Genomic DNA, 27,406 nt, shown 5'->3' on the forward strand with positions numbered 1-27,406 from the left:
TCTGGCCCGCATCATGATTGTAATTCAGTTGATGTAGGCAATTTTTTATTTCTCGGACTCCAAATAATCAATTGTTTTAGATTACCATTCCAGACGTTGATGTTGATTTACTAGTAAAAAAGAGACATTCATTTTTTATCCGGCGCGAAATATATTTAGACCAGTTTGACATTGATGCTTTTGGAATCTAGCGATATTTCAATTTTCAAAGTGGTTTTATTGATGAAGTGCACTTTTTTATTGTTTTTTGTTTGTTGGTCGGCGTCAGTTCGGTGTGTTTCGAGCGTGCATTTCTGTGTGTCATCTGCATGGGGGTTTTAGCCAAGTGGTTAAATAAAAATAATTGTGATTCATTTACTTTCACCATTTTTTCAAATTATACAAAAATGATTGACTGAGCAAGAAATTACATAATTAAATATACAGAAAAACTATGATTTTGCTTGTTTAATTTTTTTTATTACTATTTTTCAATTTAAAAATGATTAGAAAGATATATATATATATATATATATATATATATATATTAGAATTTAGTTGATTGATTGACCATAATAGTATTAATAAATAAATAATAAATTAAACTTTATTTGAAACTTTAGATTGTTCTTTATTTTTAATACTTTTCAATTATAAAAAATGGCGAAATCAACATGAAATAAATATTTTTACAATAAAAAATTAGTAAATTAATAAATAAATAAATTTATTTAGTGGTTTAGTATGTTTTAATTTATTTTGAAGGATTTCTCAAATTGACTGAAAATTCGATTTTTTAATTTTAATATTGTTGAGCATTTTATTATTTCATTCAGATTTCGGTTTGTTGCTTTCTGCTGTGTGGAAAATTCAAGTTACATAACACAAAATCATCATCGACGTTCAAAAGATTTTTGTTCAATTTTAAATGCTTTTTCAAATTCATTTCATTTATTTTAAAACAAAAAGCAATTGCGACTTTGCGTTCACCATTTTTTCAAATTATACAAAAATGATTGATTGAGCAAGAAATTAAAAAATTAAATATACAAAATCTCTTCATTTTGATTAGAAAATTAATTTATTTACTATTTGAACGGGGAAAATGTTACAAAAATGGTGGATGCGCTAAATATTATACAATCAGCAATCTTGTTTATTATATATATTTTAGAATTTATTTAATTGCCTATAATACTAGAGATGAGAAATTAGTAAGTATTTTACAATTTAGTAGTTTTTAAGGATTTTGAACGCAACATTTGTCAGAAAAATTAACCCCAATAAACCAAGTATTTTTTTGAAATTTTAGATTTTTCTTTATTTTTAATAATTTTCAATTACAAAAAACGGTGAATTCAACATGAAAGAAATATTTTTACAATAAAAAATTGTTTGTAAATAAATAAATAAATTTATTTTTTGGTTTAGTATGTTTTAATTTATTTTGAAAGATTTTCCAAATTGACTGAAAATTCGATTTTTTAATTTTAATTGTTGAGCATTTTATTATTTCATTCAGATTTCGGTTTGTTGCCTTCTGCTGTGTGGAAAATTCAAGTTACATAACACAAAATCATCATCGACGTTCAAAAGATTTTTGTTCAATTTTAAATGCATTTTCAAATTCATTTCATTTATTTTAAACTAAAAAATAATTGCGCCTTTGCGTTCACCATTTTTTCAAATTATACAAAAACGATTGATTGAGCAAGAAATTAAAAAATTAAATATACAAAATCTATGATTTTCTTGTTGTAATGTTATTATCTTCATTTTGATTAGAAAATTATTTTATTTACTATTTGAACGGAGAAAATGTTACAAAAATGGTGGATGCGCTTTAAATATTTTACAATCAGCAATCTTGTTTATTATATATATTTTAGAATTTATTTGATTGACTATAATACTAGAGATGAGAAATTAGTAAGTATTTTATAATTTAGTAGTTTTTAAGGATTTAAGAACTAATATTTGTTAGAAAAAATAACCCTAATATACTAAATTTTTTTTTTTTGAAATTTTAGATTTTTCTTTATTTTTAATAATTTTCAATTATAAAAAACGGTGAATGCAACATAAAATAAATATTTTTACAATAAAAAAATTTGAAAATAAATAAATAAATAAATTTATTTTGTGGTTTAGTATGTTTTAATTTATTTTGAAGGATTTCCCAAATTGACTGAAAATTTTAATTGTTTAAATGTTTAAAAATTTGTTAGAAAAAGTGCCTGCGATGTTTTTTTTATGTTTTTGATTTTTAATGATTTTTCAATACAAAAGTGTTTATAAAATAATTTATATTAATTAAACAAAACATGACTATTTTTGTATAGTCATAAATTAACTGCGTTTTATAATTAAATGTCTACAAAGTACTAAGTACTCAAAAGCACAAAACTGAATCGGAGCTTAATTAACTTTTTTGATCCAATAAATATAAAAATCCATCGACGAGTTTTTATTATAAGCCGTATATAAAATTTGATGAAATAAAAAAAAATCTGCAATATCCCTGATAAATGATCCGGAAAAGTATTTGACATAAAACGTTGGCGCGCATTTTTCCCATTTTCGAATCGCGAGAACGGAGAAGCGGCGTCCAACATTCAAACGTATATCCGGAGTTGTTATCATTAAGCGACGCCCCGACAAAATGAGAACTAGTAAAATGGTGTCGCAATAATCATAACATAACTTTATATTGCCAGTAATAAACAAGCCCGACCTATTGGGTCCGAAACCGTTTTGAATTATCTTAATTACGCCATTCCAAAATCAACTCCGCGTAATTTAAAATTTAATTTTACGAGCGTGCGTGTTTCGAATCTGATTTCACCGGCACAATCGAATGTGCTATTATTTAAAATATAACTTCGTTTAACTACAACCGTTCCGGCATAACTCAAACTGCACACATTCGATTCAATCTGAATAGTTTTAGACTTTGCGATAAGCGTTTCCGTAACTTCAACCACTTTGTTTGGATTACATTCTACATTGAGTAATAACATTTTTGGACAAAGTATTAAGTTACACACGGAGCAGTTTCACCTGTATTTGATATGACATTCTTGGGAGCATTAGCCATAAATTGTAATGGCGTCGTAAAGTATCCGTTCTATCAACGTTTTCAAAACGCACACATTTAAGTACATCCTCACCTCAACCTCTCATCCTTTTATTACTTCCTTTTATGTCAGATGGTTCCGGGCAAAGCTTTAATTTCCCCTCTAATAAAATATTATCTATTGTGTTTTTTTTTTTTTTTGAATGGGAAAAATATATTCTTTACTCTACTTGAATACAAATCACATTTTAACATTTTACAGTGTTGGTTTGAATTTATGTTTTAGCTTTAGACTTCTTAATTAAGCTTTAATGGTTATGTGAGTTCAAATAATTTACTCCACATCCTATTATTTTGGCCATTAATTTTTCCACATGCTGAAACAGTAAGGAATAATTTTTCTGTTTTATCTGTGTCATCGTATCAAATTCATGTTGATGATTAAAAAATAAATTTCTTTAATAAACAGCTCTCGTATTTATATCCGCTTTTGTTAATTGAAAATAAAACAAAATAATGAAGAGAGTGATTATCTGTTAATTACTTCCTTCCATAAAAACATATACAAGTCGTAAATAAATTAAAAATATATATGTCGAAAATATTAAAACTCAGGCTCAGAGATTCTTCCATTTTAATAATCTGATAAATTTTAATATGTTTAAATTAATATTCATGATACCATATTTTGATCAAAAATAACATTATACACCTATAAAATGAGTGATACACAATAAAATCAATATTATTATTATTATGTATTATATTATTTGAAATGCTTATTTTAATACAAAAAAAGTGTAAAGTGACGAAAAGATTTTTATTTTCATTTTCAAAAAAGTTACTGTTAAACTACTCCAGCATAACAACATTGTAATTGTTGTCTTTAACTTGTTAAAATGTACTGTAATGTGTAAGGAGTTTACCTGTGGCAGAAGAAATTCGATTTATTGAAGGTTGTGCCATATATTTAATTAGAATTATCAAGATATTCGGGTAATCGATGTTCGAGTGATAAAGTAAAAATTACACAAAATTTTCACCCTGGACACCATGCCAGCCAATTTGTTACGAGTTATCATTAGTTTGGAAAGTAATCTTATTTTGGGTTAAACATTTTTAATCGCCTTATATTTTCCATAATACGTTTAATGTGCTACTTCGCACAATATTCACTTTTTAAATGTAATTTTTAATGTCTGACAGATTAACATGTAATATTTGACAAGAATAAATAATAATTTAATAAAAATAAATAATTTAATCTCAGTTTTGAAAGTCATTGTTGTCGGTGTTGAACAACAGATTTCATCTTGAAACAAACATCGTGTGACTGAAAATAAATAAACGACTACAAATAGCTACACCATCGTTAATTTAAATTGCAAATAGTGTTTGTTTATCAAAATAAACATTTGCTTTTATTTGTAATGTGTGTTTTTATTTACGCTGAAAAATCTACTCGTTACAGTATAAAATGAGTTAAAAATTAACTTAATAATCGATTGAAAGTGATAAAAGTAGGTGTTAAAACGTTTTGCGGAAAAATCGATTGGCAAAATACCATGTTAAATTTCTCGTAGATGCGCCCGTTCGCAATATAAGTCTTATCTTAAGTTCAGGGAAATTACAATTTATGGTCACTGGCACAGATAAACTCTAACATGGTAATCCAGTTATAAATTTTATTGGACATTAAATGTAAAAGCATGTATTACGTTCTAATTTGCTTTACGATAATAGATTTTAAAAAGATAATAAACTGAACGTTGAAATTTATTGCAACCTTGCCTTTTGGGTATGTTTAAATTGAGATTTATTATTTTAGTTGTACACCCCGGGAATTTCAACAAAAACAATCCACCCTTATTTATATCTATAGGTATAAAAATATATTTTTGTAGTCCGTCTTTTATATTATTCCATTAGGAGCGAGTCGGATAACCGAGATTTACCTTACTTGACAAAACGACAACAGCCATATTGTTCGAAAGTGTATTACGTTCGCTAATTTCGCCCAAATTGTAAGACATTTAAAATTACGAGCCGAGAATTCCGGGGTACGTTTTGCACCTTGCTCTCAACAAATTAATTATGTCAAAGGGAAAAGTGCGCTATTGTTAAGGAGTGAGTTCATAAAAGAATGATTAGTGAACGTAATAATAAACGAGGGGCCGCAAAGCTTCGAAATTATCACCCCGGGTTAATCCAGCAACACAAATTACCATGAAAAGAAAAGCATTGCTTCAAAAGTGGAAAACAAAGTTTAAATTAAATCTACGATTTTATTTATTGTTCTGTCGCGAAACAAGCGGGATATTTCCAGAATAAGCATTATGAGTTTTACATTGTTAAAAAGTAATAAGGACCCGTATTATATTCAACTATACCAAAATTATAACTTTGTTTCCTGAGTTCTGTATAAGCGGACACTCCCGTTATTCCCATTAGGAAGCTAGATTGTTTTCACCCCGGATTATTAAAATTTTTGCAATATTTTATTTGAATTAAAATCGGATTGAAACATTTAATGGTGCAGTAAATTGAATTAAATGTTGATTTTTTTTAATAAAAGTTTTGCCACACGATTTTTCACGTCGTTAAAACCGTACAGGAACACAAAACTCGGCGCCAAAGTTCGATTGCAGTAACACAGAAATTACTCCAGAGCTGATTGATGATTCGGGACGAACTTTTTCAGCCTTAATGACTCCTGCCAGTGAAGCCGATCCGCAAACGCCCCCGGGTTAAATATAACGAAGGCACGTCAATAGATACTGTTCTACTGCTAGTAGAAATATCCTGTTTCAATGAATATTCAAAGACAAAGGAAAATAGTTGGGTATTGGGGGAATGAAATAATGATCAAATTAAACCTAGTAGTAACTCTGTTGACAACCTTCAGTACATATGTGACATTTAGAAAATAAAACCAGATCACATGAGATTCGCTGAAGGTTGTACCAGACAACAGTGCGTGTTGGGGCTTGTTCTTTGTCGGAATTAGTAGTGTTTAATGCGTGGACACAATGAAGTTTAAGCCGGAGGTTATCTTATGAGGTTAATGACGGATAATGGCCGCTGGACGTGGTACAACATAGGGTTTGCGTTGTTGGTCATCCGGTCCTGACATGTTGCATTTAAACTGAAAATAATGACGGAAATGGTTTTCCGTCAAACATATGAACATCAATGTTTTGTGCTGGATCGAACATCGATCGGCACGTTGAAATAATAACGGGTAATTCGTGTTTGGCGTAGTCCATTAGGTGCATTCGATTTTGCCATCTGTAAATGTTGCAAATAATGCAATGGCGTTACACAAATTACCGGAAGGAAAACATGCCCTAGAATAAATCAGATGTATTGAATAAAATTGACATTTGCAATTCATTAAATAAAATTGCCAGCTTCAAGCAGTAATTTTATTTAACCACTTTAACTCTTTATTCTTACAAAGACTGGTTGATATAAAAGACTTTTCGGTCGTTTATTTTGATTTTTTCTATTCGCCGCAAACTTTGTGCTATTTTCAATGCCACGTTGTCAATTAATAACGGCAACAGAAAAACGAGTATCTAAATTATTATTAGATTTAGCTGGAAACCGAGAGCAAACTTCATAAACACAATTATCAGTGAGCCAGGGTTGACAATTTTAAGTAGGTAATTTTATCTAAGTTCGGCGAAGTTTCATCATTCACTCGCAGTCGATGTACATTTTAATGGGGGAGGAAGCTGGAAGGAGTATTGAGATCAGCTTCGTCTCTGATGCGGATCTAATGGCCGATTAATGGTACTGGAGTTTTATCGAGAACTAAAAACGACCAACTATTGATTTTTCTCATACGATACCGGTTTTGTGTAAAGCGGGATTCGCAAAACGGGAAGCGAGATGGATACCTAATAATCTTGATCAAATTGGAATTGTTTTCAGAGGAAGAGTTTTAAAAATGTTTATTTTTCTCAATTTCTATCAGTCCTCTGCACGTCTTTTAATGATGTAGTTTTAAATTATTGTAACATACCTTTTCCGATTGCACTAATGAACCACTTCAAGTTTAATAGGGTTCAAAAACGGTATTTTTAAACTCGAACAGAAATAAAAAAAACTTTTATTGGTTTCAATATTGGAGAAAATGAAATTCACAAAAATGGAAGAAATAATGTAAATTATTTATTCTCTGGTAAATATTGTTTTTAATTAGAAATTAATATATATATATATATATATATATATATAACGACTCCTAAGAGTAAATATGTATTTTGTGTTGTATTCTTTAAAAACATTAAAAGTTCGTTTTCTAAGTTCCCCTCAGCATTAACCATTACAATCTCCTTTCTTAGTCGAAAATTTATAATGACTCAGACGCAACTCATAAAACTTCCAAAAGTTAGATAAAATAACCTACTTAAAATTGTCACCCCAAGTTAGAAGTTATGTAAACTTATTGATAATTTTGTTTATGAACTTTGAATAAACTTTGCCTTAACTTGAAGTCTATACATAATTAATGGTGATATTTAGAAGCAATGTAAATTTAAACAATTATAAGTAAATGATGTTAATTTTGTTAGCGATTTAACGTCATTATTACCTTTTACTCTTTGATAAAGATTAATTGTACGATCACTTTGGTTTTTTACCCTGTGGATTGTTTTTGCTGATCTTTCCCAACATTGCGTCAGACAATTTGATACTAGCTTCGAGTAAAAATAAAAAGACAATAGGTAACCGGGCAACACTAATGCAATTTCCTGTCATTTGTAAATCGTTAGACGGGAGTTCTTGTGCCCTAAAAAAACGTAAAAAAACTATTACGCTGCGATATTTTCTCTCATTTCCTATTTCCAAATGCATTATTCTTCTATCTGCTCCCTCGCTTCGTCCCTGTAATGATCTATTTACTGATATATGTGGGTTAAGAGTGTATTAGATAAGGTGAAATCCCTCCAGAAGTTTTCTTTTGCTGATATCGATTTCGATATTTTTCAAGTTTATTTCGCATAATTCTCTCAATATCCTATCTAAACATTTCTCTTCGCATCACTTTTATGTCACTTTATTGAATTTTTGTTTGCCCCTTCAGTACTTGGTTTAAAGGTTCCCTACTAAGTAATATTGTGATTAAGCTTTATCCTCTTACACCAATTATGACAAAAATCCCAATGATAAATGGGTTTTGTATTGGAGGCTTGATTATAATCCGAAAGCGTCCAATAAATGCGAGAAGATGCATAAAACTGACAAAATAAAAGGGAACAAAGACAATCCTGGGCAATTTATGAGCGAAATATAAATTACAGAAATTACATAACTGATTAGATTTATCGTGTTTGAACGAATAAGTTGGAATACATTCATCTTGTTTAGATCAAGTGGCTGGAGTGCTAATAAATTTGCAAAACGAGTTAGTTCATGTGACTATCGATTAGGCTGGTATGTACGTTCCATAAGATAAATTGCGAACGTATTTCATTCGAAAATCGCATGTATTGAGAACCCTTTTCAATTATTAATCCGAGGGCATTTACCATCGAGTATATCATTTGGGTGTCACTGACACATTTGTATGAGCGCGCGAAGTGAAAGAGGACGACAGTCCGGGGAACAAAGGACCTCGTTGCCGCTGCCATTTGACCGGGACCATTCTCGGGATTCAAGTTTTCCTGCATTGGGTTTAGTTCCAAACAAACGGACATGTTTCGATCGTCATCGACGTCCACACCTTTCCCTATCCATCTTTGCATGTCTGAACAATATTTCCAGAATTTAAATAAAATCAACTTTAGAATCGGACAATCGTATCTTTTTAAGATGATACAACTGCTTCTTGTGTCTTCTTATTATTATCCTCCCCCTTCTTCTTCTTCAGCAGAAGGTATATCATTAAAACATAGCCCATTTGCAGTTGTTCCAGTCTCTTTTGACCCTCCGGCCTCTGGAATTTTTTCCCATTACCATATTTGCAGGCAAATTGCGCCCGGAGAATAATTATAACACGTCACTTTAATAAAAATTTCTATGAATTCAAAGGTCTTAGCCGCAATAATGCGATGAAAGTAAAAGAATAAGTGCTCACGGGGCCTTAAAAGCGGCGGAACGTTATAAAGACGTCGCTTTTTTTAAATTGAAATTCTTCAGATAAAACATTCGCTGAAAGAAATAAAATAATATTCTCTTGCGGTGAATATATTTCGTTGGCATACGGGATTTTTTTATTGTATAATCTATATAGTCATAATAATCCATGGCCTTTTGTCTAAGGGACGCAATTTCATATTCATTTTGAATTCCCGGCGACAATAAACAAAACCGAAATGCAGCTATTGTTCGTTTAATTAATATTTACATCTCCACAAAGTGGTGAATGACTTGACAATATTAAGTAGCTACAAAACGTGGTCCATTCACCTCGGAAGTTTAAGAAGTTATTTATTAAATACCTGCATTCAGGCCAAAAGAGTTTTATTAAAGAAATTCGGTTTATCCTCCGGCAACACTTTATTTACTTCAACCTTCTCGACTTCCTCAATGGACTCCGTTCCTCTCTTACATTTTCCTGATTCGAAGAATGGTCGGGCGTTTTCTAATATTCCATATTTGGCATGAGTACAATAGAGTTTTATGAATAAAATTTATGTGTCTTATTTTGCCTCCATCCGAATATAAATTGTATCATTCGAATTTATACACTGATCCGGATAATATTTGGTACATGGTAAATTATTGCCAAATTGCTCTTTTATTTTAGTATTTTCATTTTTGTAATAGAACAATAGAATATTCAACTGCAATTTGTAATTCCAAGTAAATTTTGTATAAAAATTTTATATTACTCGAGTGATAGAGTCATAAATCAACAGTTTTGGAGCTATTAAAACACTATTTATATAACATGTATCTTGCTGACATTACAACTCATCGAACAAAAAAGTATTTTATAAAGTAGCTTGTTAAAAAAAAATAATTATTAGCTTATTGCCAGTAAAGTAAGTATATGGTTTCCAGAACATGAATAAATATGACTAAAGGACTGTAGGATGATATTTCAGAACTTTTTCAAATAAAACTTCAACGTGCGATTTTTTATCAAGAAACTTCTTTACAATTTTCCGTTTACTTATATTTCTTTGAAACTCTTTCGAGTTTAGAAATGTTTTTGTAATAATGATATTTAGTAACATGTTTCAAAGTACATCTTTAATTAAAACATAGAATGCCAGGAGCTTCTAAAAGTTATTTTATGTAGGTATTTTCATATACTGTTTACTTAAGAAAGTTTTAGCAGGAAAATCATTTACTTGTAAATTTATAAATTATTTGAATTTAACAAAGTCTAGTTTTAATTACTTTATGTCGAATATAATAAGTCGAATATAAAATGTTAAACAATTAAAGTTTAATATAGTATGTAATATTAAAAATTAATGAAAACTGAATTGCACTATAGTAAATACTTAAAACTTTAATTAACTAATATTTTAATTTCGAAGATTTAGAATTGTATTTAATAAAATATACTCATTATAAAATGGAAAAATCAAATATAAATTATTTAATTTGAATTAGTATAGAACAGAATATTTATTTTATTATAAACAAAATATTAACTCTCAAACAACAATTACTTTTATAAAAATGTAATTTGCTCCTTAAACAATTTTCATAATATGTTTATAAAGTTGAAAATATTCCCTCGGGAATAAACGCCTATAGAAAGTTGAGTAATTAAATTTAGAAGTTGGCGAGATATTAAATGCCTATATAACTTTTACATTCCTCTTAGTCTATTTAATAATTTTTATTTAATTAATTATAAAAACTTCCAGGAAAATAAATAATTAAAAACAACCTGTTTTCGAATACCAGAGAAAACATAATTAAAATGTGATCGCCTTTTCACATTTTTTTTCAGTTAAAACAATTTCAAAAGTTTAGATCTGTAGAATTCCATTGAACTCGAACAGAAAATTAAGTTCCATAATCTCGAAGAATCTTTTGAAATAACAAAACTGGTTCGAAAACTGAAGGCGATGCTCGAAAAATTTTATTCCTCGCAGAATACTTCCAAGAACGTATTTCCATGATAATGAACTTATTTCAGATATTCCCCATTTTATGTGCCCTAACGAACTTACTTTTTGAATGTTCATAACTTCGGCGTGTTGTGCTTATACACATAGATCGACCTGGGCAATATCAGGACAGGACATTAACATAAATTTAACTGCGCTGTAACTTTTTTATGGATTTTACTTAAAACGTAAAGATCTTTCAGGATTACGGCCCAGTTTTTATTTTCCAACGATGATGCCAAGTTTATTCATGAGCATTATATTTATTTTAAGCGGTGAAACGCCGCAGGGCTTTCAAAACACTTCTACTGCTTGTAATTTTTATTCTTCAATGTTTATGAAATGTAAAAATAATTTTATTAATAATGTAAAAATAAACGAGAGCGGGAAAGGATAACCCAGACAGTTATTCATTAATTAAATTTCCTTTTGCCCACTCTCACTTGGAGTTCTACTTGCGTGATTCCCGCCTTTAAATTTCGAGTATAAAACACGTGTCTGGAATAAATCGAGTCGTGTATTAACTTGTGTGAACGTATAATTTTTAAATCAATTACCCGGCGTCCAAATCCGGGAGCAGTGCATTTTGTAGCTTTAAATGTCTTGCGGAATTGGGCTAGCAAATTAGCTCGGAAGGATTGATTAGTGAGGGTATCTGGTGTAGTTCATTTACAAAAAAAAAAAACGCCGAAAATAAATGAACTAACGCATCATTAATTTCCCTTTTTCTTTTTAGTTTTCTTGTCGTGGCACTCGTGTTAGCAGTTGATTTACACACGGCCATTTATCTAGAACACTGGCCTTAGCCATTCACAGGAAACCAAGTAAAAATGCTAAAATGGGGAATTTATTCCAAACCCTAAGTGCAGATACTCCTTAAGTCGGTCGGTTGTTTTTCCCCCTTTGGATTGGATAAATCGGCGACTTGATTGGTCATTAACCTGCACGTCAAATCAAAAAGCACAGATTGCCTTTTACACAACTTGGTAAATAATTGAAGCTAATTTTGTTGAAGGAAGTGCTTAGTTTTAGGGGCAATGTTTTATTATAAATTCAGTCTGAGTCGAGATGATGGAGCGTCGAGCACATACTGATTCCGACCATGTCGCCCAACTATCCTAACTTTAATTTGATAAGACAGAGGAGTTGGCAGTTTTTGAGGGGGCAGCGTAGGGGATGGAGGGTAAACTAGGATGTTACACAAGAAGCCACCGTAACAGACTTCATTGACAGCATCTAGGTATATAACTTTGCCTCCGATGTTATCCGCATTCACATCAAAGATCGCGAACATTTGTTTGGCATCGTGGCACATAATATGCTATGTTTGAAGTTGTTTTGACATGATAACAGACACTGGTCGTCTAATTATTTCACTGCGAGACGCTCAGCACTTAATTAAATCCACGTTGTTGCAGCTTCGGCCGTTTTTGTCCTAAACGGACTTCACTAAAAGTTTAATTGTGTTCGCATTACTCCGATTTCATTTTATATTTACGTGAACAACTCCCATCCACTTTGCCTATCTCAAATCTTTAAAGAACTCTTTTCCCCCATGAATAGAATTTTCGATATACTTAATGACGTCAGAATGGAAAAGTTCGAGGAATATACATACACTCGAGGCGGATGCGGAGAAGTTTGCTCTTGCATCCTTTAAGTTAAATTAACTGTGCATCTTCAAAAGAATTTTTGCCTTACATGTCCATTTCCAATAAAAATATAAATTCAAGTAAAATGTCGTATACATCATTAGGTTAAAATCTTTTTAATGCAAATAGCAACACCTTAATCAAACTTTTTTTTTGTTTCAGGAACAACTTTAATTAAACGCCTGGTAAGTTGCTATTTACGTTTATTTTAACTGAACTCGATGCTAATTTCTGAGTGTAATGTTCAAAATTATTATTTTTCTGTCTAGTTCATAATTTTTTATATGCATTAACCATAAATATTAAGACAAGCAAGGGAATAAAAAGGCTTGAAACGTTCAAGGACCTCATTTTCAAAAAATAAGATATAACAGTCCTCCGTTTGTAGGGAATTTTGTCGGTTGTTTTTTTATTCGGCACTTCATGCTCTTTTCCCGGTTTGCTTTGAAGAGAAATAAACGGAAACACAGTAAAAATTTACATATTTTATCGGTAACCATTCTGTTTGCACAACCTGAACGTTAAACATCCGGTTTACGTGTTAGTTTTAAAGAATTGCGTTTAATTAGTTGATAGTGCCAGTATGTAAATTAAATAGTTTCATTCCAGCAGAATCTCTGAAGCTGGAAGAAGTTTTAATGACATTTATTTGAGTGTACAAAAAACCTACATTAAAATTGTCTGTCAATAAAGTTGCCTCCAATAAACTTAAACATGTGAAAAGTTGCAACAAAACTGAAGTAAAATATGCGTTTGAAATAACGAGCGTTCGTTGTAAAAATATGCCGGCAACATCGGTTACGAGCAAAATTCCCTTTGATTTTTATTTTCATCCCTGTCGCATTTAATTACGGTCGAATTTACATACTTTTGCAGTTTAACTCGCGTTTTTTCCCGAACATATAACCTCATATTGTTTCCTTGCCTCTAATGGCGTAATGTTTTAATTATCTCAATTATATTGCCAAGTTTAAAACGTGCACTATGTAGGTCAGAAGTTTTTGTCTTTCCCGTTTTATTTTCACTTATAATTGCCGGGCATAATTAATGCACAGCGAAACAACTGTAATTGCAACGCCGGCCGTGTCCATTGTTATCTCGATGTAGCCAACAATTTTGTTCACTTGGGATTACAGAATCTTTAGAAATGTAAATTTACAAAACGTGTTTAACTTCACTCACTAACTAATTATCAACTTGGCCAACGATTAATCATCAAACACCAGTATCGGCTTCGTCTGATAAATATGGTTGTGTCGGTCTTTGTTTGTGTACTTGGTTTGTTCAACTTTGATAAAATTCCGCAACTAACATAAAATAATGCAATAGTACAAGCTGCGAAAGTTTGGATTCGGACCTCCGGAAAGTTCCTTGATTATATTAAGTTATTTAGTGCTGCAGTACAAGGAAAAGTTTATTCAGTGCGGAAATGAACACTGAAAATACGACGCGAAAAATTTAAAAGAATGATATATTACATTTAATAAAAATAACTTTTAAAACGAATATTTTTGGAGCATTTTAAACCTAAACTGCGTTCTAATTTAATCACTAAAAAAAAGTATTTCATTGATTTTTCGTCATGCAACCAAAGCCAGTTTATTAATATTTTATGCCATTAAAATTCATCCATTTCATACGTGTGGCAGTAAATAATGCATTTTGAATTTTAAGTACATATAAACCCTTAATAAACATGGATTATTAATGCACTCAATTAACGAATTCCCAATTAGTCTGTTGCATAATATGTACTTTATTAAATCAAAGATACATTTGTAAAGTGAGCACTGACTAGATTACAGTTGTTAAAAATTAGAGGAGAGTTTTTTGAGTTTTTCTGTCCAAAAGGTCGTTTATTTAGAGAAGCTGTTTTTCCACCCTTCTCCACTTTATATTGAATTTTAGACGTTTTCCCACAAAATACAAAAATTCTTTGTTCTCAAAAAAGTATATTATCAAAATTAGCCATTAATATGTATCCTGAGACAATATAAAAACATGAACTTTGGCAACCGATGCGGATGAACAAAACACCAACAGTCAAATCGGGATTCATCCAGGTATCGGGCGTTTACTTTGATGGTCGATGAGTTGCGGACTCAAAGCAGGTGCGTCTGGGCCTTTCACAAATATCGCCCACTAAAGTAAATATTAACGATTGACTGGGCCTGTTGGGGGCACAGTACAAATTAATTTCCTTTTCGGTGGCTCGTTCCGTTACCTCATTTTCTAGTTGCCAATCGAATTGCTTTTGTGCATTCCATACGATTTCGCGTGACAATTGACGGTGTTCAAACATCCTTTAAAAACTAATAATGGCACATTAAACAAACTTTTTTGTATTAAAATAACGGACGAAAAGTTTTACACAACAAGTTACTTTAGTAATGTTAACGGTGGATTATTCCCTCATTTCCTCTGTCAAAACTGGCTTCGTCCAACACGAAATCTGCAAATTCCACGTCAAAACTTTGTATAATAAATTATACCCCTTTTGTATTTACGTTATTAAATAAATAATTAACGTTTTCAGTAATGAATTTATTTTATCCAACAAATATACATTTTACCGTAATATATTATATAAATACCCATCCGTCACAAATCCTTTTTGTAACAATGAATTATCCTGTTAGCTAGTGGTTGTTTTCAATTTTAATATTATTAATTAAAATTTTTATTATTCTGAAACAAATTTGTATAAACCTGAAGCAATTTGTTCCAAAGATGAAACTGCGCAACACCAAGTAAAAGCCAAGTAGGTGAGAATATGTGACAAAGATGAGTAAATTCTCTACAATTGACAATTTGGGCGCAATTAGAAGAGCCAGCGCGTAAAACAAATGAAGATGGTGCCGGTTTTACGAGTGAAAATTGCATTTTGCGTCTTCCGAGTTAACGTTCGTAGCCACAGACAAAACTTATCAACATAAGTGTCGCATAAATTGGACTCTAGTACATATGGCGTCTCTCTCAAGTTCTGAATTGTACAGGAAACCACGGAATCCACACAATTGAAACCATTGTTAAGCTCCTTACACAGTGGGCTACATCTGCCGGCTTGATCCTGGGATGCTTTTAGAAACTACAATTAATTCCCTTGTTGAGACCTCGCCGGGGAGAATCGGTCACAGAAATCACTAAACCTCGCTGGGGAATTATACAAGATTTAATTTTATTGGTGCTTCCGATAAATAAATTTCTGTACCTACTTACACCTATTGTAACCTACATTTTATGGGGAAATCGATACAGCCACTCGAGAAATGGAGACCCAGTTTTAACGGCTTTAAACAATTTTACTTACTTACTTAAAAATAATAAATGGAACATTATGGTAAGTTTATCACAGCAAAGCATAATTAACACTTTCTGTTTAAGTACAGTACAGTAAAAGGTAATATTGGAAGACGGTGAGACCTTTAGAGAGGTTGTTGTGGAAATTGGAACTGTATCTGTCCGCGGTGAAGAATAGAAATCTTTTCACAGGAAACTTCAACAAGATAAAATGAAGTGTTTTTAATCACTGAACCAGCTTTAAGTATCAAAAAGTTTCTTTGTTGTTGCCTACCGACAAAAGTTACAAATTCCAACAAAACCGACTCCGCTGGGAAGTTTCACTAAGAATTTAGATTGTTATTTTTTCATTCCAGCTCACAATTATATCAATGAACATTTTCGTTTCCTTATATGGCACGTTTATTTAACGATGTGTCAATCAATCAAACAGAGAAACTGGAGTGATTAATATAGGTTAAAATATACACTTCTATATAGAACTTTTCCACAATTTATTTTGGAGCAGAAAAATTAAATCGAAAAGTATAAACTACCTGCAATATCATTAGAGATGACCATAAAAATCCCGAGTAATTTAATTTTTATACATTTTATAGCACACCTACGGAAACTGATAATACTGGTCTATTGACTTTCCTATAAAATTGTTGAGCACGTTATTATCTATTTGTGCCTCCAAAGAATACAATTTATGTACCAGCTGGTTGCTTCATCTTTGTTTGCATCTAATTAAAATGTTCAAATTGTTTAAATCCACTGATTCACAACATCAGTTTTTGATATGTTTGTATTTAGTAAGCCGATAAATCCAGTTAAATTTAGTTGAATATTTTTTTATGTTTTACATCAAAAGCCAAATAATGCCACTTTATCTGATTGATCATGTTTATAATCTATAGAATCCATTTAAATTTTTACTCAATACAGAAAAAAAGGGGCTTTGCGTTTTTCAGCAAAAACATTTTCATTTCCAGCTTTTGATTCCTAAAAATTTACATTGACAAATATCATATCAATTTAAATTTATGGGATTTAATTAAACCGATTACTGAATTTTATTTTTAATTGATATTATTTGCAGCTTTTACGAAGGCATTAATTTATTGTATTAAAAATTCAATTTAATGGTTCTACAGTTTTAATATTGAGCAACATTTAATGTAACGCAATATAAAAATGGGTCCAATCCAGTAAATTACGTCAAAGAAACGTAGATTTGTCCATGCATGCATGTCGAATTGAATTTCCTGATAATAAAATGTTTTGACAAGCACCGATTAAATGATTTCTGGGTTGAACGAGTCGCAAACAAGCTTATTTGTGCCCGCGAACCGCGTGGGGTTTAAATCAAAGCCGAAATTAAAAATCAAATTGGTCAGTCTACCGCAATTATAAACGTTTCACGAAATTGAAGGCGACACATCGCCGAACGCGAAAAATATGTATTTAATCGATTCCAGTTTGAAAAAAATCCGTGGCGTCCATGAATATGATTAGTGGGATTATAGTGGTGCGATGGGTCTAATGGTCAAGCCCGGGCACGAAAACAAAGGGTCGAATAATATCGAAGAGGGTAGCAACAGCAATGCCCCCAGTTATGCGCCAATAACTCCAAGATAAAGTCCCAGAAATGCTGAGGGTTCGCTTAAAAAACAGCAATCCCTTGTTAAGAGATCATCAAGGGCGCAGTGTGTCCGTTTGCTCCCGGGGCTTAAAAGGACCATTCGAGTTCGGACCGGTTGAACCATAAAGAAGAAAGTGCCTCGTTAAGGTCGCGGTTGAAACACGGTGTGGCCGGCGAGATCAACTTAAGTTCTCCTTTTAACTTCGACTCTAGTGCTGATTATTTTGTTATTTTCTGCCATTTACTTTTCTCCTTTGCTGCACTTTTAAGATCATGAAGAATTCAGTGGGATTTCACGCCGTCTTAGTAGATTCACTCAACTTTTATGGCAAACACTCAAATTTCCAAACGTTTCCGAATAAATAATTTATTCTGTACTTCAAATGTTACATCTTGTTTTATGTAACGTTGTGTGTTTGTCTAACACGAAAAACAACGAGGAAAATCGGAGTATTTTCCAATCAATTATCTCCAAAAATGAAATAGGATTAGAAGAATGTACACAAGATAATGCCGAAAAATAAGAGCAATTTAAGCACGGCTTATGAGTAACACGCGGAGTATTCTCTCTAAACGGAAAAACACTCATTATTGTTTCTTGTTTTCCCAACGTTTCTATTCGATTTCGATTATGAACTATATTTTTAGACTATACAAGAACTAAAAACGATTTGAAACACAAGATCCAATTATTCTTGGTAATAAATAATTAGTGATCTTGACAGAGTTTTAATTTCCGACACTTTTGAATTATAATTAAAGTAAAATATTACTCACAGTGTAAATCGGTACAGTACGTGTTGCCTAAGGGTATTATTAAACTTTCTAAAATCCCATATTGACGTTCCAATTATATAGGGAAAACATGTAATCCAGAGTAGATAATTTAAAGTACACACTGTGGAACACATTTATAATAATTTAATATAATCTGTTTATCTGGTCAGACGGCAAATAATAATTTAATTGTAATATAATGTTTATATTAAATTTTAGTTGTTTGATAATGGTTTCATATTTTTCCCTTACAATTATAAATATTTTAAACAATGTCTTCCGTAAACAACAGTTATCTGATATTCAAATACAAACTCGTATTTTCACGATTGAATTTCACGTTTATTAATTTGCCTGAATATTTTTAAAAAATTCACCCTTATATAATATTAATAAAACGACTACCAATTACTATAGAAATAAAAACACACATCATATTTTCTATTTAAAACAATGTCTATTGAAACACAGAAAATTGTGTTTATTTAAAACTGGTTTTAATTTAATTCTACTATGCAAATATAAACGCAAAATTTTTATCCTTGCACTGTACAATATTCAATTTCCTTTTGTTTATTTATGGAATATTTAATTAAATTAAAATATTTTTTATGCGACTACAGAAACATGAGCCACTGTGTGGCAGTATTATAATTTCATTACGGCCATTTGGAACGCATGCGGAGATAAAGTGCACGGTTAAAGATAAACCCCGAGGAGTTTCGACGTCCAGAATTAGCTTCATATATAGAGAATCCAAGGAAATAAATCAGAACTTTATCTCTTCACATGTCCGAAATAGCATGAGCTGTCACTCCCGGAAATGCGATTATATATTGATTCCCACAATCTTGTTACCGGGTTCAGTTTAGCTGAGACTTTCAATTTAAACTGGGTATTTTTTTCGGATGGGATCTAGGATCAAAGGTGTGGGGAGAAGAAATTAGTTGATATAAGACAATTAGGAGCGAAAGTTTGGCTTAAAAATTTCGTACGATCATTAATTTTAAAGTTACCCCCGGGTTTACATTAATTTGAGTGGACTGGCCAATCTGAAAGTAATCTGCCTTACTTTTGTGATACATTTTTCTTGAAAACATAAAACGATGGCGTCGAGAATAAAATCTGAACTGGGGCCATAACAGAAAAGACATTAACCTAAAATGAATCTTTCGAGAATATACTGTTAAGATACCGAATATAATGCAGGGCTATTATATCGTGCAATGGGGTATTTTCCTTTATGTCAGTCCGTATAAGGTTATTAGAATTACGTATTAGAAGCACGAAGATACATTGTCGTTAAAATAATGGAAAACGTAGAATTTGAAAAGGTTTCAATTGCAAAGAGAAAATACTTTCAATTGAAATTGCATGTATTCATGTAACCCTAATTGGAAGTTCAGGGATTGAGATGATTAAAATCTTTTGGACTGTACAATTCACTGTACAAGTTTTATTTTAGCAGCCACAGTTTCATATGTGACTGACATCAAAGCAAAATCATTTGAAGTCATATTATTAATATAGTAGAGTTCCATTGATACAATTTTCAATTTGCCGTGGCTGAATAGGGATACTGTTTCTCTGACAACAGAAATATACTTCTTCCCAATCGTTTATGTCTAAAATAAAGTGTGCAGATGCGCAAAACACAATAAGCAAAAACTGCGCATCAATAACATAGGATAATTGTTATTATAAAAGTTATGAACACGGACGTTTTTCTACTTTGCAAACAGTAATTAAATTAATCTGTGGCATTATTTATAAATTAATTAAAGATTACAAATTTCAAAAGCAAGTAAATACGAACAATTTTCCTCTGGATGCATTGCAATTAAACGGAGGAAATCTGCGGAAAGTTCAGAAAAGGTAATATTTTCATAGAACAGGCTAATTTAACTTGGAACGGTTTTATTTGGATTTTTAACTACTTTCTTTGAATCATTTTAGCCCGGCAGTGACCGTATGAAAAGTGGAAATGTAAAAGGGAAATGTTTATTTAATGCTTCGTGGTATTGGTTCATTTTTCATTAATCAAATATTATAATGGTGCAAAACAAACACGGAAAAACAGTAGTAAATATGAAAACTCCATAAATTCATACAACCATAAGCCTTTTTTCATTTCGTTTTGGACCGTGTAACAAATGATCTTAGCTGGCCTTATATCTTCATTTTGCTGATTGAGTAACGGTCATATCGTTAACCCTCCCCATAATAAAAGTTTTTACTGCTGTCACAAAAGTATAAAATTTTTATTAAAATCAATAAATCACTTCAGTGTGTTAAGTCACATTTTATTTTATGTATTTTATGAATGTTATAATTCCCAGTTCCGTTCAAATCCGCATAACACCGCGATCATGCTCACATATTGCACGGGTCGAAAATTTTTTTATTACTTAATGCAAATTTTGTAGGCGACCATAAAAGTTCGACTGTGACAAAATTGGGCGCTGGCTCGGCGATTTTATTAAACAAAAATTTTGTGTCGGCGTTTTATCTAGCCATCATATGCAAATTAAAATACATAAAACTGATTATATTGAAATCAATCAAAATTTAATCGAAAATCCACGAAAAAATGTTTTTTACTATCAAAAAACATTTTAAAATAGAATTTGATCACTATTATAGAAAATTTAAGAAAATAATGATCATGTATATACCAATTGGAAAGCCTTCGATTCGACTGAGACAGTAATAGATTCCCACTAAGAAGAAAATTTGCAGATATTTATTGTCTCTGTCGCGCATGATGTATCTCTCAAAATTCAGTCGGATCAAACGGTTTTTGATTGATGTGCATTAGAGTGGGGTAAAAATATTGACCATTTTTTTAAATTGGTTCCTAGACACATTTAAAAAATGTTTTCTAAGTATGAGCTCTTAATTTTAATCTGAAGGAGAACCTTCATATCTCGTCAATACGTGATTGAACAGAAAGTTTTTGTTGACATGTCTTGTAGAAAATTGAATGCTCTACAAAAAACATATCATACAATTTTTTCATAACTCTTACTTTTTAGAAGATATCGGAGGTCAAAGATCGAAGGATATAACAAAAATTTCTCTTTATTTCTAAATTTTATAACTCGTAGATAGAAATTTTCTGTATGATCAAGTAATGTGAGATATGGATTTTGCCATATATATTAGGGTGCATAAAAAATTGATTCAAAAACATAAAACACCATATTCTACTTGAAGTGTTTCAAAAAATTTTTAATTCATTATTGAAATTCTTGATGAACTCGGAAATTATAACATTTTATAACGTTTTTGAGTCACTATTTCGAGACAAAATATAAAACGTGTGGAAATCGTCATAGACCATTTTCAGTTGAACTTTAACATTTAATAATTTTTCAGGGTATATATATATATATATATATATATATATATATATATATATACGTAAAATTTTCTTATATAAAATATTATATATATCACAGAGGAATGGAAATGGACCAACTACATTAAATTTATTTTAATTACTCGATTATTATGAGGTCAAATTATCGCTGGTATAAAAAAATGTTCTTTGACAAAATTTGCCATAAAATTTCGAAGGGGAAATATTGTTCCACCACGCGCACCGAAATTATCCCACACTGAGATTAAAATCGGCACACGGCCGTGAAAAAATTCGTCAGTAATTAATATGAAATTTGTCAGTGCAAAATACCGAATTTCCCATGCAGAAAAAACGATACCGAGGCGGACATTAAAAGCTCATTTTTTTCCCATACGTAAAGGCTGGAAACCGAAAATTTTATGCCGGCATTGAGTTGTAAATTCCGAGCATAAGTTATTTGAAAGCCATACAGTCGTAAAGGAAGATGTAAAGTTCTTTTTTTCGGTTTTTCAATTTGCGCCCGCAAACAATGCGACGCCACCCTATCCCAAACACCGTTCCCTCGGGACTTTGACACTAAAAAAAAAAACATAAATATACTGCAGTTATATTGTATACGCGACGCAGTAGGAAATGTAACCTCGTGTTTTAATCAAACAATGGTAGTCATGTTTCAGATAAATATGAATTATTCGAACAAAATACATGTTTTTCGTGTGATCAAAATTTTTTTGACCGTGCTACGTCACCATTTTATTTTCATGTTCGGTTTTGTATTTTTGGATATATCCAACAATGGATATTAAAACTGATTGATGCATAGTGATTAGTATTATTATTTTGACAACAAAAGGTCAATACTTTGGGCCCGCTATTTTTTTCCTTTAACAAAATCTAGATTACTCAGTTTAATGCAATAAATAATCAATAATTGGTTGATAAAATAAACAAAAATTAAACTATAAACAAAGTTGACACTGTTCAAAATTGTTATTGAAATAATAGATTTATGATAATCCGATTAAAGTATAAATCTGCAAATTTATTGAAAAACTGGCAATAAATTACTTCAAATATGTTTAAAATATAATTTATACAAGACCAATTTATAATTAATTGTTTTTTTTTTCATTAAAGCCACCTGGAAATTATAATTAATGCAAACATCAATTATACATTTAATGATTAATATATAATTATTATAACCATTAAATTAAATACACCTACAATTAATTAAATTTCTTGAAAATTGTATAAAAAAGTGTAACGACATTAATAAGTGTTACAGTAAAGATTATAGTTTAAATCTTGACATTCAGATATAAATTATCAGAATCAAGATTTAATTTAGATAGGCCAAACTAATCTGCTTTAATTTTTATCTGTCTTGTTTAATTGAGTTTATGATTAAAATTACTCTTTTATTATTAATTCAACCTTAATTGAAAACGTTTACAACAAAAGAAATATATTAATAACATTTGCTAAACACGTTTATGAAACTATATTTATTAAATTATTCTTTAGGATAGTACAAACAGGAGCAACACAAGTCCACCAGTAATCCCTATATCGATAAATCATAAATACTGTTTACGCACCTGGGGGGTGTTTTGATATTTGACGTTCTGCATCTGCGAACACAAACAACCAGGAATTAAACCTTTTACAGGCATTTTTTCAAATATTTCGCCAACGCTCCGAGTCCAATACGAAATTTAATAGCTCATTTCAGAGCCTGATTGGTTTATTTTTCGACTTAATTGCCGGCACCGGTCAATTCGGCTTTGGTTGCTTGTTGATTTTATTTCTCAGATTATTCAATTATTCAAGATGCGGACTTTTTACATGGCATTGACTTTTCCCCAGACATTTTGTGAATGGAGCTTTAATTAGGATTGAATAAATATTCAAATCGACTGGCTTCTAACTGCTTTGTGTCTTGTAATCAGGTTGCCAGACACAATGGATTTTTTTCATTTTAAATTTACAGGAAATCACGTAATTGTTATATTAACAAACTCAAAATTTTATCATGGAATATTTGTCACAAATTTATTAAGTGTTCATAACTAATTAACAAAGTAAAGAGTAGAAGATTAACCCTTGACAAGGTTTGCAATCAGTCCTAACGGCCGTGTCTTTTGTTGCAGATTAATTTGCCATGGTTCAAAGGATCATTCCGCCCGGTCGGAATCCAAGGATTTTCAATGGCCCAGAAGTGACATGAATTCATATCAATCCAGTCATCCCGCTACAATGTTGGTTAAGCTGAATTGGATTCTCGTTTTCCTGATCCCGGTGACGAGATTAATAGTGGCATGTCCGCCCTCTTGCCTATGCAAGTGGAAAAATGGCAAACAGACAGTCGAGTGTCTTAATAAGGAGTTTTTAATTATCCCGGAGGGCATATCGAGCGCAACGCAGGTCTTGGAATTCTCAGGCAACAATCTGCAGACTTTACACGGCGAAAAGTTTCAAAAGCTGGACTTATTGAATTTGCAAAGAATCTATCTGGCTCGCTGTAAAATAAGTAACATCGAGACTCGCCCTTTTAAGGGTCTATCTAATTTAGTCGAACTAGATTTGAGCAGTAATCTGATAGAGACAGTTCCCACAGAATCGTTCCTTGATTGCCCATCCCTAATGAAGTTAACTCTTAGCCATAATCCCATAAAAGCGCTGGGGAAGGCTTCGTTTAATCATCTGTCTTTCCTGACCACCCTCGAGCTGAACAACTGTGAAATACACGATGTGGACAGAAATGCTTTCCAAGGTCTGGCTGCGTTAGAATGGCTCAATATGCAGGGCAACGCCATGAAACATCTCGACGCCGCATTGTCCATGATTACGACCCTTAAAGGATTGCAACTGCAGGAGAATCCGTGGTATTGCGACTGCCGCATGATAAACCTTCACAATTGGCTCACCTCGTTCACTTATCCTCAATCCGTTGAACCCGTTTGCACTGGACCAGCGAAGTTGAAGAACAAAATTATTAAGACTATACCCATGGGGGACTTGGCATGTTTACCTGATGTGACACCCACTACTTTTTTCCTGGAGATTGAAGAGGGTAAAAATATTTCGTTGCTGTGTCAAGTCAATGCGATTCCTGAGGCAAAAATCAACTGGATTTATCAAGGACAATTGATTCAAAATGACACAATTGTTGAGCCAGGCGTTCATTTGATTTTTTATGTGGAACAAGGAGCTGAAGATAAAAAGAGCGAACTGTTTATCTACAACGCGAACACCGATGATAACGGTACTTTTGTATGTGCTGCTGAAAACCCAGCTGGTATTAGTCAGGCAAATTTTACAATAAAAGTGGTAGTCAAACAAGAGCCTGTTGTGAGTCAAGCTACGGAAATACCGTTTGAGTTTATGATCATTGTTATATCAGCAGCGGGGTTTTCTTTGTTGCTGTTGATCTTGGTTCTAATTTTGTCAATAATTAAGTGTCAGAGGAATACAAGAATGAGACAAAAACAAGAAAACTCCAAGGCGGCCGTGCGTAATACAACCAAAGACAATCTTTTACAAGATAGTACAGATGATTCAGAAGTTAAAGACTGTAGCAATACAAAAATGTTAAACCAGCAAGAAGCCATCTTGTATAACGTCCATTGCGTAAACGAAGACATGTTAACTATATCCGCCAACGAACTACGACACGTGGACAGTCTGAACTGTTACCAAGAGCAAAATCCCGACATAATTAACGGTACAGAATACATCGGTCAGCACGAACTGTTAGAAAAGAACGTGGTGTTGTCCAAGAAGTGTCCCCTACCAACAATAAACGAATACAAAACCACGGAAGCCACCACTTTCGCTCTGCCAACGGACGTCCACCTCAACCCCATGGGTCTCATACAATCGGCGGATGTGCGAACCCACAAGTTCACCGGCAACTGCTACAAAACCCTTCCCTATAACAAAATCAACAAACGACCGAACGCAGCTAATCCGGCTGGACGTTTCTCCCACGAGGCCGAATTCCTGAGTCGCACCGCGCAGAACGCGTACGAACAGTACGCGGGCGATATCAGGTACACGGCTGACGGATATCCCGTCAGGACGATCGAGAACTACCCGTACTCGCCGTCCGGGTCGCACAAATCGGTCAGTTCGAATTCGAACAGTGAGCCGTGTTGTTCGAGTACGGTACAGTGGCCGGCCTGCGTGCCGGGCAAGCCTACCAAGGACGCCGGTGTGGTGAAGAAAAGTGTTGGTGCTCAGACTCAAACGGAGTGTCTATCGCCGAAGTTTGATGGAGGTGTTAAGGGTGAGGGTGATGGTGCCGTTGTTTGCGAGGATGCAAGGCTGTAAAAGTTGGTCTTCGGTTGTTGAGAACTGTTAGAATTTTGGAGTTCGAGTGGGGATTAAAATCATGATTTGTGGATTGACTTAAGTGGTACTAAATTAACTTGTAAATTATTTCTATTCTATATTTTATTAATAGTAATTTAAATCCAATTAAAACTTTTATGCAGTTTAAATTGTAGCTACAAAGCTTTCCAAGTTTGAATATTAAATATCAAAAGCCTTTACTACACACAGAAATAATAATAATATTAAATAGCAAAGGCAGGCACTCAATTTCATTTTAATTACTAACTTAACTGTTCCAGTTTCCTATAACTCAAGACTCAAGTAGTGAACTCATTTGCCTTTGCTATATAAAATATTATAGTTCACCTGGATGTTATTATTTATATTGTTTTGTTCCCTTTTATAGGATATAAGGATATATAATAATATTTACATAGTACCACATAAGCCTCTCCATAAAGAATACATAAAATAAAAGGTGCGTAGGATCACGATCCAATTCAGAGAACAATTGGTTATAATTTTTTTTGATTTTGGATCTGCCAAGCATCCTGGAATATTATAAAACTGAATTGTGATTTAAATAATTTAAGCATAACAATTGTTAATTGGAGGGAACTGATATAGAATTAAGCATAAAATGTAATTGGAACTGAATTCAACTAAAATTATTTATATTATTTTATTATTTGGTCATGCAAAGATAAATATAAATAAATATGTAATGAATATGGATGTATGTAATATAAACAGCATATAGATGTTGCACACCTTCTTTTGATGTTTTTTCATTTGAATGGTGGTAATAAATTGTTCACTAAACTTATTACAACATTAAATATATGTAATGTTCATTTGTAATTTATACAAATCACTAGTTGTATCTTTTTATAACCAGTTCCATGTTACATGTTTTAAATCCTATAATAAAATGACTGTTTATTAATTTAATATTGTAAATAAAAGAATGTTTTAAAGAGCTTAAACTTCTTGCTATTAAGTTTTTATTATTATTAAATTTACATTGTATTAATTTAACATCTAAAACATCCAATGTATATTTCTATTTGATGGGGTAGTCATAAATCTTTATTCTAATAGATTAAAACTATTTTAAATAAAAAATCGAATGCTTTAAGAATATAATATGACGTCGACAGGTCGATGGTATTGTTACTGAAAAAACCGTAGAACTTTCTTTTGTAAGAGTAA

At 31.8% G+C, this 27,406-nt stretch overlaps 1 protein-coding gene across 1 annotated transcript in view; it reads left to right on the forward strand.

The window, feature by feature from the left end:
- LOC109605409 (leucine-rich repeat-containing protein 24-like) overlaps positions 1–26,247 on the forward strand; it is a 46,296-nt gene extending 20,049 nt beyond the window's left edge. The window contains exons 2-3 of the mRNA XM_049970200.1: positions 12,951–12,973; positions 24,010–26,247. Coding sequence (XP_049826157.1) covers positions 24,083–26,191 — 2,109 coding nt within the window. The 5' untranslated portion in view covers positions 12,951–12,973; positions 24,010–24,082 and the 3' untranslated portion in view covers positions 26,192–26,247. The remainder of the gene's footprint in view (positions 1–12,950; positions 12,974–24,009) is intronic.
- Positions 26,248–27,406: the final 1,159 nt, after the last annotated feature.

Source organism: Aethina tumida, chromosome 7, assembly GCF_024364675.1.
Source record: "Aethina tumida isolate Nest 87 chromosome 7, icAetTumi1.1, whole genome shotgun sequence".
In the NCBI taxonomy this organism is placed as follows: Eukaryota; Metazoa; Arthropoda; class Insecta; order Coleoptera; family Nitidulidae; genus Aethina; species Aethina tumida.